This window comes from Hyaena hyaena, unplaced genomic scaffold, assembly GCF_003009895.1.
Source record: "Hyaena hyaena isolate Hyena2069 unplaced genomic scaffold, ASM300989v1 scaffold_879, whole genome shotgun sequence".
Lineage (NCBI taxonomy): Eukaryota > Metazoa > Chordata > Mammalia > Carnivora > Hyaenidae > Hyaena > Hyaena hyaena.
The window spans coordinates 388,562-403,521 of record NW_024081510.1 but is presented as its reverse complement, the minus strand read 5'-3'; the positions used below and the strand labels follow the sequence as shown (position 1 = coordinate 403,521).

The 14,960-nt window shown below is 59.9% G+C and overlaps 1 protein-coding gene across 1 annotated transcript; it reads left to right on the top strand.

Moving 5' to 3' along the window:
* The first annotated feature begins 4,898 nt into the window (after positions 1-4,898).
* IBA57 (iron-sulfur cluster assembly factor IBA57) lies at positions 4,899-12,188 on the top strand. Its single transcript, XM_039220278.1, has 3 exons — positions 4,899-5,310; positions 10,472-10,821; positions 11,009-12,188. The coding sequence occupies exons 1-3, from the start codon at positions 4,970-4,972 to the stop codon at positions 11,398-11,400; spliced, it is 1,083 nt and encodes a 360-aa protein (XP_039076209.1). The 5' UTR covers positions 4,899-4,969; the 3' UTR covers positions 11,401-12,188.
* The last annotated feature ends 2,772 nt before the right edge of the window (positions 12,189-14,960 follow it).

The window sequence follows — 14,960 nt, the reverse complement described above, 5'->3', positions numbered from 1 at the left end:
ACAACCCAGTTCCCAGGCTTCCAGCCTACCCTGCAGATTTCAGACCTGCTGGCCCTCTCTCTATGTATGTCCTATCGGTTCTGTTTTCCTGGAGAATCCCATACACATCCTGTCAGCCAGAGCGTGTTAACAGTGCACCCTGTCACCCCTGTCTCGAGATTTGGGGGCCCTTCAGTCTTGTGAACTTTCCACGGCCGTGGTGTTGGTTCTGTTGTCACAGCCTCCCCACTGCTGCCACGCCTCGCTGATGTCTCGCCCTCCCCACCTAAGTCGCTGGCCATCCCAGGTCCCAAGCAAACCTGTGCATCACCCGGGGTCCTACCTCTGACACCCTGTCATTGCAGACACTGCCTCGATCCCATGCCAGAACCAATACTCTGAAGGACAAGGCATGTAAGTTGCTCAGGACTGGGAACTCCCAGAGGCAGAGACGGAGCCCAGCACTAAGCCTGGTGCTTCACGCTCACTGTGCTACTTGAAGAAACCTCTCCCAGTGCCTGACTTGGTTTCCCCACACACCTGGGATGGCATGAGGATGAAGGTCTGAACCCAGGGCACAGAGCCCAGGCCTCCCTGCCTCGCCTTACTGTGTGGTGGGAGGGGGGTCCCTGGGCTGGGCTGGGGGGTGGCCAGGACAGGAGCCGACGGGATGGCCTTCTTGTCTCGCTGTCATCCGTTTCCACGGCCAGAGCCAACTCGCCGGCTGCTCAGGGAGAGCGGAGGGCCATGGGGGGCGGGGGGTGATGCTTACGTGCTCCCAGAATGGAGTCAGTTTCCTCCCCGCCTTTGGGAAGGGAGGAGACCATGAGGGGAGAATAACAGGAAGCCGTCCCTGGCCCAGCGGCCACTGGGAAGTAGGGTCTAGTACCCCCACGCCTGCCGGGCTCCCAGCTCTCCACCCCTCCAGGGCTCAAAGCAGGCAATGGCACATGGACCCAGGCCCACCAGTGGGGTTCCCTGGGAGTCTCTGTGGTCAGGCAGACCCCAGCCACCCCCCCCCCCCAACGTGGAGCTGCAGGCACGAGGCAGGAGGCACCTGAGAACGGACAGCCCATGCATAAGGATCCCCACTGCCAGGCTGGCCAGGCTGGCCCAGAGATCTGGGAGGGCTTCCTGGAGTAGGGGGCTTGGGGCAGTGCTGGCTGGCAGGTGCAGGCAGCTGCCAGCTGCACGTGGTCCTGGGCACTTCAGTGTGGCTCTTGAGAGAAGCTGAAGGTTTCATTCAGCTTGGTCTGAGTTGCTGAGCCCTTGACCAGCTGGGTGTGGGTGGCGGTTGTGCTGGACAGCGCCAAGCAGGCTGCCCCAGGAAGGTCGAGGGAGGTTCCAGGTGGCGCAGGGGCAGCAGTGCTGCTGGGAAGCAGACTCCTCTGCTGGCCAAGGGACCGGCTGACGTGAGGCTGGAGGAACGTGCCCCCCACCCCATGTCATCCTGGCCCCTTCCTCCCCGCCCTCCCCAGCCTGGCAGGGATGTGTGGGGTCACCTGTGGAATGCCAGGCCAGGCAGAGGAAGACCTTCTCCACAAAGGGCAAGCAGCCACAGGCCAGTGGTCAGGAGAGCCGCATACCAGGCTTGGCACGTCACAGCCAGGATGCTAGCCAGGAGGGGGACCGAGGGCCCAGGAGACGCTGGGGGGCTCAGGGGCCATCCATATCCCTCACCATGCTGCCAGCATGTCCTTGGGCAGGGCTGGGCAGGGGAAGGGGAAGCTGGGCAAGCAGGGGGGCTGAGGAGCCTGAAGCTCAGGGACGGGTGGACACCTGGCATTGGCGCTCTGACCGTGTGCTGATGGGCCCTTCACGTTGAGATCGTCCATGTTATCTGTGCCCTGGGGATGCAGCAGAGAGCCACACACTCAGACCAGATAAATCAGTAGAGCGTCCAGTGCCTCAGGGGAGGCCAGGGCAAAGGGGCCAGTGCTAAGTAAGACCTTGGGTGGAAGGCTGTGGGGTCACTGACCGTGGGGCTGCAGCCCTTTACAGGGGTTGCCCTTTGGGGTTCACAGTTGTCCTCAAGTGGTCCTCTCAGCATCCAGTCCTGAGAAGACCACCTGGTTAATACAGGGGGTGGGCACAGCCGCCCTACCCCCTGGATGCAGGTGTTGGAGGGGAGTTGTCAGACACAGAGCTCCAGGGCCCCGGGCAGGTGTGCAAGTCATGCTTGTGCAAACACACTTGTGTTTCAGGAACAGGATGCTCAAGGCAGAGTGCCCGGCGGGCTGAGGGTCTGGAATTTGGGGGAAAGGCTTTGTGTGTGGACACGGACTTGGAGCTGCAGCTTGCAGGTGGCATGGGAAGTTGTGCAGCTGGGGGAGGTTGGTGAGGCAGTGGGGGCATGCGGGGTCCCAGAGCCTCACACTGGGGGCTGGCTTGGCATCCCCTCCAGCCCCGTTTGCACGCAGCATTGGGACTGGGGTTCAGACAGCTGGACCAGGGCAGGAGGGGCAGTGGGCAGTGGAGCCCAGGCCACACAGATCCGGAGTGGGGGTAGAAAGCCAGCCTCCATCCCCCACCTTGGCTGGGGCTCTGGGGAGTGCGTGAGGGAGTAAGAGGCAGTACTTATGCAGCACAGTTTCTCAGTTTTCCCCAAAGGGGAGCAAAAACAGGACAACAGCTGATGGGGGAAGCAGGGCTTAAAAGCTATGCCCCCCATATACCCACATGCGAAGCTCTAGCCCCCGTGTGACTATGTCTGGAGATGGGCCCTCTGGAGGTAATTAGGGTTCCCTGAGCCCTGGCCCCGCAGGGCTGGTGTCTTATTGGAAGAGACACCAAAGATGACAGGGCACCATATGCATGCCACGGAGAGAGGCCTCACCAGACACTGACTGGCCCTGTTCTTGGACCTCCAGCCTCCAGAGCTTAGAGAAACAGGTGTGTGCTGTGTAAGCCACCCCGTATGTGGCATCTGTTGCACAGCTGATTCACACACTTGTGAAAACAGTATGGAGGTCCCTCAAAAAGTTAGACACAGAATTACCATATGAACCAGCAATTGCCCTGGGGTATATGCCTGTGATAGTGTGAGGTATAGTAAGAAATATGGACTCTGCCCTTGTCACTGTTCCTGGCACAGAGCTCCTAACACCCTCGGGTTTCCCAACTGAGGAGGGCAATGAAGGTGTCAAGGTGTTCATAACAAGCCCGAGTCCATGTTGTTGCGGGGACTGTGGGAAGCCCCAAAGGATGGGGGCTGGTGGCCGAGGGACCCAGCTGTGGGACCAGAGGGTTGGAGACTTCAGGGGCGCCTGGGTGCCTCGGTCAGTTAAGCGGCTGACTTCAGCGCAGGTCATGATCTCGCAGTTCGTGGGTTGGAGCCCCGTGTTGGGCTCTGAGCTGTCAGCACAGAGCCTGGAGCCTGCTTCAGATTCTGTGTCTCCTCCTTTCTCTGCCCTTCCCCTGCTCATGCTCTGTCTCTCAAAAATAAAACATTTAAAAAAATCAAAACAAAACAAAACAAAACAAAAAAACCCTCAGAGGGTTGGAGGCTTCAGTCCCACCCCCTGGCCTCTGGGGAGGGGAGAGGGAATCAATCACCAATGGGCAATGGGTTAATCAATCAGGTCTATATAATGAAGCCCCCATGAAAACCCAGAAGGTCTCAGGGTGGACGGGGATGCTTCCAGGCTGGTGAGCACGTGGAGATGTGGGGAGAATGACGTGCCCAGAGAGGCATGGAAGCTTCCCGCCCCTTCCCCAGCACCTCACCCTGGGCGTCTCTTCCTTCGGGCTGTCCCTGAGTCATATCCTTTTATAATAAACCACTAATCTAGCAAGTGAAACATTTCCCTGAGTTCTGTGAGCCGCTCCAGCACATTCATCAAACCCGATGAGGGCCTGTGGCAACCTCTGATCTCCTGCCTGTGGGTCAGAGCATAGGTGACATCTGGCCTTGGGGTTGGCATCTGAAGTAGGGGTGCTCTTGTGGGGCTGAACCTGTGGAGTCTGATGCTGACTCTCTGTGGACAGGGTCAGAGCAGAGAACCCCCTTCAGCAGGTGTGGCAGACTTCCCCTCAAGCACAGGGGGCGATCCTACATGTCAGAGGGCAGAGTGCGAGCAGAGGACACACAGGAGTGTGGTTGTGCATACAACACCCAAAGGAACTCAAAGCAGGGTCTCCAAGAGATGTGCACACATGTAGCAGTAATATCCACAACGCATAAGGGGTGGAAGCAACACAGACGTCCACAACCTGTCATACACCCGTACAAAAGAATCTTACCCATCCTTCAAGAGGAAGATCGGACCCCTGCTACCTCAAAGACAAACCTGGAGGACGCTCTACAGCGCCAGCCAGTCACAGAACAACACACATTGCGGGATTCTATTCATGAGAGTCAGGTTCCCGGAGACAGAGGTGAATGGGGGCCCCAGGGGCTGGGTGCCAGATGATTAGTGGTATCAGTGGTCGGCAAGATGGTTAAGTTCTGGATAGAAGGAGGGTGCCGGCTGTACACAATGCGCAAGCGCTGGCTGCGGCTGAACTGGGCGCTTGAGACGTTAGCGATGGAGACCTTCATTTTATGCGCACACCACCATAGTAAAGCAAGAGGAAACCTCTTGGAGATCAGCAGCAGGGCAGGTGCTTCCAGTGGAGGTGCCGGGCCAGGAGCAGTCGCGGGCGGGCCGAGAGGCTGACGGACAGCGCCATACCCCGCCCCTTAGGCACAAGCCCCACCTCACAGCTCCGTCCCCGCCCTTCTCTCACACAAGCACGCCCTGCAAGTTCAGTCTCTGCCCCTCCCCGGTACAAGTCCCGCCCAGCACCCTCCGTCCCCTCCCAACTAGCCGCTCCGTCCAGAGTGCAGGACCCCCCTTCTCCGCACAAGTCCCACCCTGCAGGCCTCGTCACCGCGCACGCTCCGCCCCCTCGCGCAGCCTCGCCCGCCCTCAGAGGCCGCTGTGGCGTCCTCCCGCCCGCCCTTGCCACCGCCCATCCCGCTCCTTCGCGCCGCCTCACTCCTCCCAAGATGGCGGTCGCGGCGCTGCTCCGCAGCGCGGCTCAGGGGCGCGGCGGCCGGGTCTGGCGCTGGCGGCTGCGCATGGCCGCGAGGGGCCGCCTGACCCACGGCTCGGGCCGTCACGGGTGCGAACCCGTGGGCGGCACGGCATGGGCCTGCTTCCCTCTGGGCGAGCGCGCCCTGGTGCGCGTGCGCGGGCCAGACTCCGCGCCCTTCCTCCTGGGGCTGCTGACAAATGAGCTGCCGCTTCCGGGTCCTGCGGACGGCACGACCCCGCCCCCGGCGCGGTCGCGCTACGCCCACTTTCTCAACGTCCAGGGCCGCACGCTGTACGACGTCATTGTCTACCGGTGAGAGCGGGCGGTCGCGGTACCCAAGGGGAGGGCGAAGGGGCGGGGCCGGGACGGCAGCCGGGGTGGGGCGGGGCCACGAAGGGGGAAGGAGAAGAAGCGGGGCCACCTAGGTGGAGGGAGCAGGGGCAGGCCGCACCCATGGGAAGGGAGGAGGGGGGAGCCGGGGGCGGGGCGAGACATTCAGCGGGAGGAAGAAGGAGCGGGGACACCCTGGGGGAAGGAGGAGTGGCGGCCCCACCCAGGGGGAGGGACGTGGGTCGGGAGCCGTGGAGGGGCGGGCGGCCGCAGTGGGAGAGTGCGGGTCACCAGGAGCCAGGGCACCTGGGCGAACTGTTAGAGGCTGAGGAAAGATCTTCAGGGCGGGTCACTTGGGGAGGGACATGCGGGGCCTGGGCATCCAGGGGAGGAAACCTGAGGAGAGGAGGGGCGCCTGAGGACGCCCCCAGGGAGGGCCTGGGAGTCCCCGTACCTGGCTTCCGAGGTCTTCACCTTCTCAGTGGTCACTTCTGCTCTGCTCTGCTTGGAAAAGTTTGCAGCGGCGAACGCTGGCCTGAGGGGTGGTGTGAGGGGTCTGCAGCCCAGCGGAAGGGGATGCCCCAGAGTTGGTGGCCTGCTTCGAAGGGCGGCGGCGAGGAGCCAGGTCCATGCCTGCAAGTCCTGCTTTGTGGCTGGTCCTTTCCTGCCTGGTCCGGACCCTCCCGGTGTTTCGCGTACTTCTCACCTGCGGCTCACGACACTGCTCTGGGAAGAGGGCCACTCTTCTGGGGTCCAGGGCCATCGAGCTTTCTCTCCCTGCCTGGTGCTCTCTGGAGTTTCTCCTTTTGGGTCACCTACTTCCTTCCTCAGAGCCCCCGTTCTGGTTTCCTAGGCGCAACACCTTGTTCCAGGGGTAGCTTGGTATTTTTGCTTTGAAAATGGACTTTAGATTTTGCAGCCCATTTAAGTTCACAGCTTAACCCTGGGGAAGGCACCAAGCCCCCTCAGGGCAGCGTCCCCACCAGGGGACGCTGCAGCACCCAGGGCCCATTCTTTCTGGGAGGGCTCACTCTTGGTGGTGTGGACAAGTGTGGGATGACACGTACCCGTCATGTGATGGCTGTCAGGCTGTCACCAACCTGACAGCCCAGCCCCCTCCTCCCCCCTGTGCTCCGAATCACCCCTCTTCCCCCTAATCCCCTCCCTGCAGCCCCTGGGGGGATCCTTTTCCTGTCTTCGTGGTTTTCCTTTTCCAGAACGCTGTGTACTTGGAATCACACGGTGCACAGCCTTCTCAGATGGGCTCCTTTCACTTAGTGATATGTAGTTAAGGTTCCCTGTGGTGTTTCACTGCTGGGTGGTGCGTTTCTCTTTAACACTGAGTGATTTTGCCTTGTGTGGATGGACCGTGGTCTCTTAATCTGTCACCTTGTGGAGGACGTCTCGGCTGCTTCCATGTTTGGGCAGTTGTGGGTAAACCTGCCATAAACATCTGCATCCAGGATTTTGTGTAAAGGCACAGAAGCTTGATTGCTGGGTCTCACCATACAGGAATGTTTGGTTTTGTGAGAAACTGCCAAGCCCTGCCATGGTGGCTTTGTGGTTTTGGGTCCACACCAGCAAGCAATGGCTGTTTGCCCCATGCGTATCCTCTGTGGGGAGGTGTCTGTTAAGGTCTCTGGCCCACTTTTAATCGGGTTGTCTGTTTCCTGACTGTTGTGGTTTTCAGTGTTCTCATGTGTCTGAATGATGGACCCCCATAAGATGTGATGTTTCAGATCTTCTCTCCATGCCGTCCTCATTCCCTACAGAGAGGCTGTGTGTGTTCCTGTCCCAGCCACACATGTGTAGCCTGGGCAGCCTTCCTTAGGTGCTGGCTGCATACAGTGCTAGCTCTTGTGGAGTGGTCCCAAGGCTGTGCAGGTCTGCAGATGGGGACGGTCCTTGTGGGAAGCTCCCCAGTCTGTGTGTGCAGGACTGCAGATGGGGACGGTCCCTGTGGGATGCCCCCCAGTATGTGTGTGCAGGACTGCAGATGGGGACGGTCCCTGTGGGAAGCTCCCCAGTCTGTGTGTGCAGGACTGCGGATGGGGACGGTCCCTGTGGGAAGCTCCCCAGTGTGTGTGCAGGACTGCAGATGGGGATGGTCCCTGTGGGATGCCCCCCAGTATGTGTGTGCAGGACTGCAGATGGGGACGGTCCCTGTGGGAAGCTCCCCAGTCTGTGTGTGCAGGACTGTGGATGGGGACGGTCCCTGTGAGATGCTTCCCTGTGTGTGCAGGACTGCAGATGAGGACGGTCCCGTGCTCCCTAGTCTCTAGCAGAGCGTGCATCCTGGCCTTCCGACCCCTTTCCCGTCATGTGGATTAGCAGTTCCTGGAAGGTGCAGTCTGGTCTGTGTGTGCTCAGCAGAGTGTGCGGCTGAGGACACTTACGTCCAGGTCTTGTTGCTTCTGTGTGGCCTCTGCTCAGCCCCCCTGCCATGGCCTCATTCGTTGGGGACTTCTTGGGGACCTGGGAGGGCACTGTGTCCTCAGTCCCTCATGGGCACTTGGTATGCCATCTCCCAGGTGACTCAGAGCACACCTGCCAGGCTCTCAATTCTCTAGGTACAGTCGTTTCCCTGCTGGCCTCCTTGTGTCCCATATCGGCCCACATCTCACACCCTGTCCTCCTCCACGCCCTCAAGGGACTGTATTTGTGTCATGTCCCTGGCTCAGAGGAGAGTGGAGTCCCTGTGTTTATGTGGGTGGCGGATGCCAGCGTGGTGGGTGTTGTGCAGGGCATCTGGCTCCTGGGGGAGGGGCTCTGTGTGCTCTGGGTGTGGGGGTAGGAGGGCCAGAGCCTCTCTTTCTAGTGTTCACACAGCTTATGCTCTGCCAGCCAGGTCAGCCGCTGAGGCCGCAGCTGTCCCCCAGCCTCTCTTTTCCTGAGGCGGTGCTTGTGACCTCAGGAGGGGCAGCTGTGCCTAGCAAACAAAAGTGCAGGGGACTACAGACAGTGGGTGACTTTTAGGGTAAGGACGTTCTCTGCAGTGTTTGGAAGGTGCTTTTTGCTAAAGATGTTGTTCACTGTTTATCTGATAAATTTACCTGGCAACACTGGCCCAGTGGCACCGGAAGCATCTGGGGAGATTTATGCTTGTGACTCAAGGTTGGGGGTGTTGGTGCTCCTGGCATCGAATGGGCCAGGCCTGGCAAGCCACCCTGGGCACAGGTGCATCTCCTGCCCCCATTCCGGAGCTAGGCAAGAGTAGCAGACAGTCTGATTTGGTAGCACAGGGGGGCTGGGGTACACTCTAGCTTCATTGGTCCCCAGGGGCTGCCTGGAATGCAGGTGGCCTGGGAAGGTGCCTGAGCCCAGAACAGAGGCCTGCCTGCCTTAGCCTTCCTCTGCACTCCTGGGAACCCGGCTCCCTGGCCAGGACCCTCAGAGGCTTGTGCTCCCCCACGACCTTACATTGTGCCCATCCTGCCTGATTCCTCCCCTTCACGTTGTCCCTGTGGCTACTTTTACCTGAGACTTATAATAAAAACACACCTGTGTGTGGCTGAGAACCCTAACAATGCAGCACAGTTTATGGTGGGAGGTACCCCTTTGCTGCTTTCCTCAGACCTACAGTGACATCCTGAGCCCCATCCTCCGAGGCAGCTTCTCCTCTCTCTTTTGAAATAATGGTTGATTCACAAGGAGCACAGGAAGGAACAGGGAGGCTCAGGTGCTCTTGCCCTGGTCCCACAGGGCGATGTCTTGCCTCCTGGAGTCTGGGGTCATGAGCAGGGTGACATGGGACAGCAACAGAGCTCATGCAGGATTCCCCCAAACTCCACGCTCCCGCATGTGTGAGCACATGTGCCTGTGTCTGTGCCCTGGTCACATGTGTGGGCCCCTGTGAACTCGATTAGGACAGCTGTTCCTTCACCACCACTGGATCCCCTTCTCCCCTTGTGAGCGCAAGTGCCCTTCTCACCCCAACTCCTTTCTTGCTCTTTCTCCACTTGTCTGACTAGGAGGTCACCTTGAAGTCTGACAAATGTAACTGCTTGGGATTGGACTCACACACCTTGGCACCCTGTGGTTCTGCCTACCTGTAGCAGTGTGGACCTATGGCTCCTGTTTATGTGGGTGGGGGGGGGAATGTGGACACAACAGAGTGTGTGCTATAGGGTGAGTCCCCAGAGATGGGACCCCAAGTAAGTCCCTGCTGTTCTTTTCTCTGGGGGTGACTGGTTTCTCCAGGGAAGCACTTAATCCTGTACTGTCTGGGGCCACTAATTGGTGGGCTCTGTAGGGAAGGGTCGGGGGCACCAGCTGGAGGGTTCTGTAGGGAAGGATGGGGAGCACCAGCTGGTGGGCTCTGGGGGAGGGGTCAGGGACACCAGCTGGAGGGCTCTGGGGGAGGGGACACCAGCTTGTGGGCTCTGGGTGAGTGGTCAAGAACATCAGCTGTTGGGCTCTCTGGGAAGGGTCAGAGACACCATCTAATGAGGTAAAGGGTAGATGTCAGGGTTACCAGCTGGTGGGCTCTGGGGAGGGGTGTGGGAGCACTAGTTGTTAGTTTCTCAGACACATTTATGGAAGGTCTTATTCATTATTTCTCAGTTTCCCCTGGACTGGTCCGAGTCCAGTCCACATCTAGGACCAGGATCTTGGTTATATACTCCTGTGGGTCCTGAACATCTCTGCTGAGGTCCCTGCACTAGCCTTTCCTCTGGGCTGGGTGTCCCATGTGGTTACCACACCAGGTTCCAGGGTTACTGCTGTGGCAGTGGTGGTCCAGAGTGCAGTTAGGGTGGTTGTGGGGCCCTGATGGGGTTCTGGAGCTCTCCTTGGGAAGTGGAAGTTGGGTTTGGGCAGACTGTGGCCTCACTAGCACATCCCCTTGTCTCTGATGTGTCCGTGGCCTGCTATCCCACCTACCCACCATAGATCCTCGGCTTCTGTGGGGCAGAGTAGGCAGGTCCAGGTCCTGGTGAGGCTGCCTGCAGCTCTCCCCCTCACGTGGAGGACCAGACCGACAGCACTGTGGTCCCTGTGCCTGGGTCCCACCTACCCAGCCATGGCCTGTCTTCCACCAAGTGGACTGCTTCCTGCATTCGCACCCTGGTGGGGAGGGTCCTGCAGGCACTGTGGAGAGTGGAGGCCCGGGGCGGTCCCTCAGGAGCCCTGCCCCTCCCCACAGGCTCCCAGAACAGGAGGCCGCTGACCAGGCACCTGCCTTCCTCCTGGAGTGTGACAGCAAGGTGCTGGGTGCCCTGCAGACGCACCTGGTGCTGTACAGGGTCCGGCGGAAGGTCACGGTGGAGCTGCGCCCCGAGCTGCGTGTGTGGGCTGTGCTGCCAGACCACCCTGAGGAGGCTTGTGGGGCTGCACCGCTGCTGGAGCGGGCGGAGGGAGCCAGCATCCTCACTCCCGACCCCCGGACGGCCCGCATGGGCTGGCGGCTTCTCACTCAGGATGCGGGCCTGGTGCTGGTGCCCGGGGGCCGGCTCGGCGACCTCCGGGATTATCACCGCCACCGGTACCAGCAAGGTAGGTATGCAGGACTGGGCCTTGCTGGTGGTAGGTGGGGCGGGCGGGGGGTGGTGGTGGGGGAGTCAGGGGGCATGTCCAGTGCCGGTCCTTCTGCGCCCCACTCATGCATGCCCCCCACTCATGCATGCCGCAGCCCTGGAGGAGGCCTCAGCCCTCAGGAAACTTGTCCCTTCCCACCCCACAGGCGTTCCCGAGGGGGTCCAGGACCTGCCCCCAGGAGCAGCCCTACCCCTGGAGTCCAATCTGGCCCTCATGAATGGTGTCAGTTTCACCAAGGGCTGCTACATCGGCCAGGAGCTGACGGCCCGCACCCACCACATGGGCGTCATCCGCAAGCGTCTCTTCCCGGTGCTGCTGTCAAGGCCTGTCCCTGAAGGTGGTATCACCCCGGGTGCTCCGGTGCTCACCGAGTCGGGGCAGGCCGCTGGCAAGTACAGGGCCGGCCAGGGAGATGTGGGCCTGGCCCTGCTGCGGACAGAGAAGATCAAGGGCCCCCTCCATGTCAGGACCTCCGACAGCAGCCAGGTATCCCTGACTGCGTCTGTGCCTGACTGGTGGCCCACAGCCGCCAAGTAGCCAGGACGTCCCTCTGCTCCCACAGCTCTGGGGCTGCCAGGAGGGCTCTGTCCACCTGCCGCATTCTGAGGCTGGTCTCCTCGCTCCTAAGGGCTGCAGGCCTGGGTGGTGTGTGTTTCCTGCCCACCATGCTTCCCACAGAGGGTTCTATGGGCAGCTGGGGCCGTGGTCCCTTGCTGCTCCATGGCAGCAAGCAGCAAGAGCCCTCCTGGGGACCGGGGAGGAGGAGCTGGCCTGCTCGTGCTCCTGTGCCAAGGTGAGCTGCAGTTTCCGTCCGATGGGACAGACGAGGTCCTAGCTGTGTGGGTTTAAGAGGTGGTTCATCCATTAGTCTAGGACAGGACGGTCCAGAGTCTTGTCCCCGGGATGCCTGCACTCCTCTCCATCTGGGGTTGGCTGAAAGGGCAGGCAGGCTCTGGGAAACTACAGTGCCATGTGCCGGCTGTGGGACTCCCCCTTGCCATTTCCTGTGCACTGTGGTCTCTGCAGCACCTCCTATGCATGCCTTTGTGGGGGGACAACAGGGCCCAGGGCTACCAGCTCCCCTTCCCCAGGAGCTGCCTAGGTGGGGGGTGGGGACAGCAGGGCCCAGGGAACAGGGAGGAGGTGCTGCTTGGTTTGCTTGCTGCTTTTCTGAGGCATGGCTGTATCTACACTGTAAGGGGTTGACTTTCCTCTCCTCTTGAAACCACTGACTTGCGCTGTCCCATGCAATGTAAATCTCCTGGTTACAGGGTGTCCTTTGTGATGCCCCAGAGCGACTATTAAAGTGTGATGCACAAGCAGCCCATGTGGAGCTCTGGTTTCATTTTGGGTGGAAAGTGCTGGGATCTGGTTTTGGGTAGAGCAGAGATCACAGCACGCCTGGTGAAGTTTGCCAGGAGAGTCCCAGGAAGAGGCTTCGGGTTGGGACAGCAAGGGAGCATCGAGTCCACCGTGGATGGCGGATTGTGTGGCCCGCCTTCGTATCCACGGAGGGCAGAGGCTAACAGGAAACCAAGTTAGTGCCAGCAAAACAAGCCCTCACGGAACTCTTCTGCAAGCGTGCACTGCGCACCCTCAGCACCTGCTGGCCCGTCTCCAGGCCAACACCCAGGCCGCATCAGGATTTTGTCTCTCATCCCACTGCAGGCTCCGCAGCACCCCTCTGCGTGGCACCCGCGGCCTGTGAGCCAGCCTTGTACAGTGAGGGTGTGCCTGTGCCCAGAACCCGCGCTGTGCTTGATGTGCTCAGGGCTCCTCACAGCCCGCTGGACCTGCTTGGGGCTCCTCCCCTGCCTAGTCAGGAGCCCAGAGTAACCTGGAGAGAGGCTGGCCACGTGGCAGGGTGCTCTGGCAGCTGCCCAGAGAGATGCTGCCTTCCAGCTCATGCGTCCCCTACTGTCCTCAGGCGTCCAGGTCACTGGGACTTGAGACGGCTTTGTTCAGTCCGTGATCCACCTTAGGGATTGTAGACGGAAGCTGCCATCCAACACAAGTGTTTGTTTGCTGGACAGACCTGGTCGCTCCTCACACAGTTGCTGGTGCTTCCGAGAGTCTCTGGCTTTTAGAGGCTGTCAGGTGAGCCGCCCTGTACACATGCCTGGGGACCAAGGGGTCCGTCAGTGTTTGATGCTTCTTCCTGCCTCCGAGTTTGTCAACGCCGATCGCTGTGAGGACGGTGCAGGCTCGGAAGCCCCTTGCTGGTTCTCGAGTCTGCCTCAGTTTTTTTGTGAGAAGTACAGAGTTCTAGGAAGCAAGCGGGCCTCTGCTCTGCCCTGATGCCCTGAGAGAGCAGCTGGCAGGCTGACAGTGGGCAGGTACCAGGGTCTGGAGGCCCCTCCTGGGGGAGCCCCCTGCCCCCACCGTGAGGCTGGTGTAGACATGCTTCCCCCAGCATGTCATTGTGATCACCTAGCACGGAATGCGAAAGGTTGCCGTGAGCACCGGTGCGCATGCCCCATGATCAGCCTTGGTGATGCTTTGTTGTGTTTCCAACAAACCAGCAGGCCTCACACCCTCACTCCTAACCCTTTGTCAACATAAACGTCTTTTGTTCCCTGGGAGCCAAAATTCAGCTACCATGAAATGCACGAAACCTGCTATTTCCGGGATTGTGCATACAGCTGTGCACCCCAGACCCAAGGAGGGTCTGGAACATTCCATCACCGCAGCAGCACTCCCTGGTCATTCCCTGTGCCCCAGCAGCCACAGATGTGCCAAGTGGGGGGTGCTGCCCGGTGGGTGGCTGGGCTACAGTGAGTGTCTCTGTGTCCTCCCGTGGGGAAAGCAGCCCTGAGTGTACAGACGGGCCATGGTGGGTCTGCTGCAAACACAGACCTGTGACCCCAGCACAGTGACCTGTCCAGGAAACCGACCCCCGACTCCAGTACCAGCCTGGAAGCCAGCCTGCCAGAATGACATGCAGAATGTCAGGCTGCTGTATAGCCAGACCATAAACCCCCTCACCAACAACAACGGCCCCAAATGACAGGACCTGATCAGTACTGGCATTTCTGACAGTCACATGTGCTCCCTGGCCAATCCCACAGGACGCCTGCTCCCCTTCCTGTCAGTTGCCCCAGCTGCCCCAGTGGCCTGCTACAGGGCACCCTAGGATCCACCTCTTTGTCCACAGGGAGGCCAACTGCCTCTGATTCTGTGCAGACACAGGCGATGGTGGCCCACTCCACTCCGCTGCATCTCAGAGCTCTGAGCAGATAGCATCTGCCCGCTCTGGTGGGTGGGCTCCATTGAGGGACCCACCTCAGCTGCGGGTAGGAGAGAGGTCCCCAGTAAGGAGCTCCCTATGTTCTCCTGGTTTCCAGGCCACTGACCCATTTCCTGCTCCAGCCGGCAGCATGGCCTTGCCACCATGTGGTGCTGTCCGCCTTTGTAATTTCCATGTGGAGATTTGTTGTTTAGGTTTCAGACATGAGGGCAGATGCCAGACCGTGCCTGAGGGTCAGTGGGGAGCCCTGTCCACTGTCTGTGGTCTGGTCACCCAGTCAACTCAGTGTCCCTGGCTCCACTTTCTTCCCAAAGGATGTTGATCTCATGTGGGAAAAATGAGTGATTTCCAAAGAACTTTTGTTTTGTGTCAGCTCTCAGGGAGAAGTTGGTCAGGGGACATTGGCGGCAAGGACTGTGTTGATGAACATTCTCTAGACTGCTGAGTCCTGGGCTACCTTTCACTCCCTCATCCGTTTATCCAGAGGCTTACTGAATGCCCACCAGTCATGAACTAAACCGCAAAGTACGCTGGGTTGCATTAGCTCTTCCATGATTAAGCTGGGAATGGGGCAGGCTGTGTGTGGAGGTGGGATGCCTTAGGGGGATGGGGCACGTATGGGGTTAGGGCTCATTGTAGGGCTGGGCACCTTGGGAAGATAGGCTGTATGCAGAGTCAGGGCACATTGGGGGCTGGGCTCATGTGCAGGGGTCACATTGGGAGCTTAGACTTTGTGCAGAGTCGGGGTGCACTGGGGGCTGGGCTCATGCGCAGTGGGGCACATTGGGAGCTTAGACTATGTACAGAGTCGGGGCTCATTGGGGACTGGGCTCATGCGCAGGGGTCACAT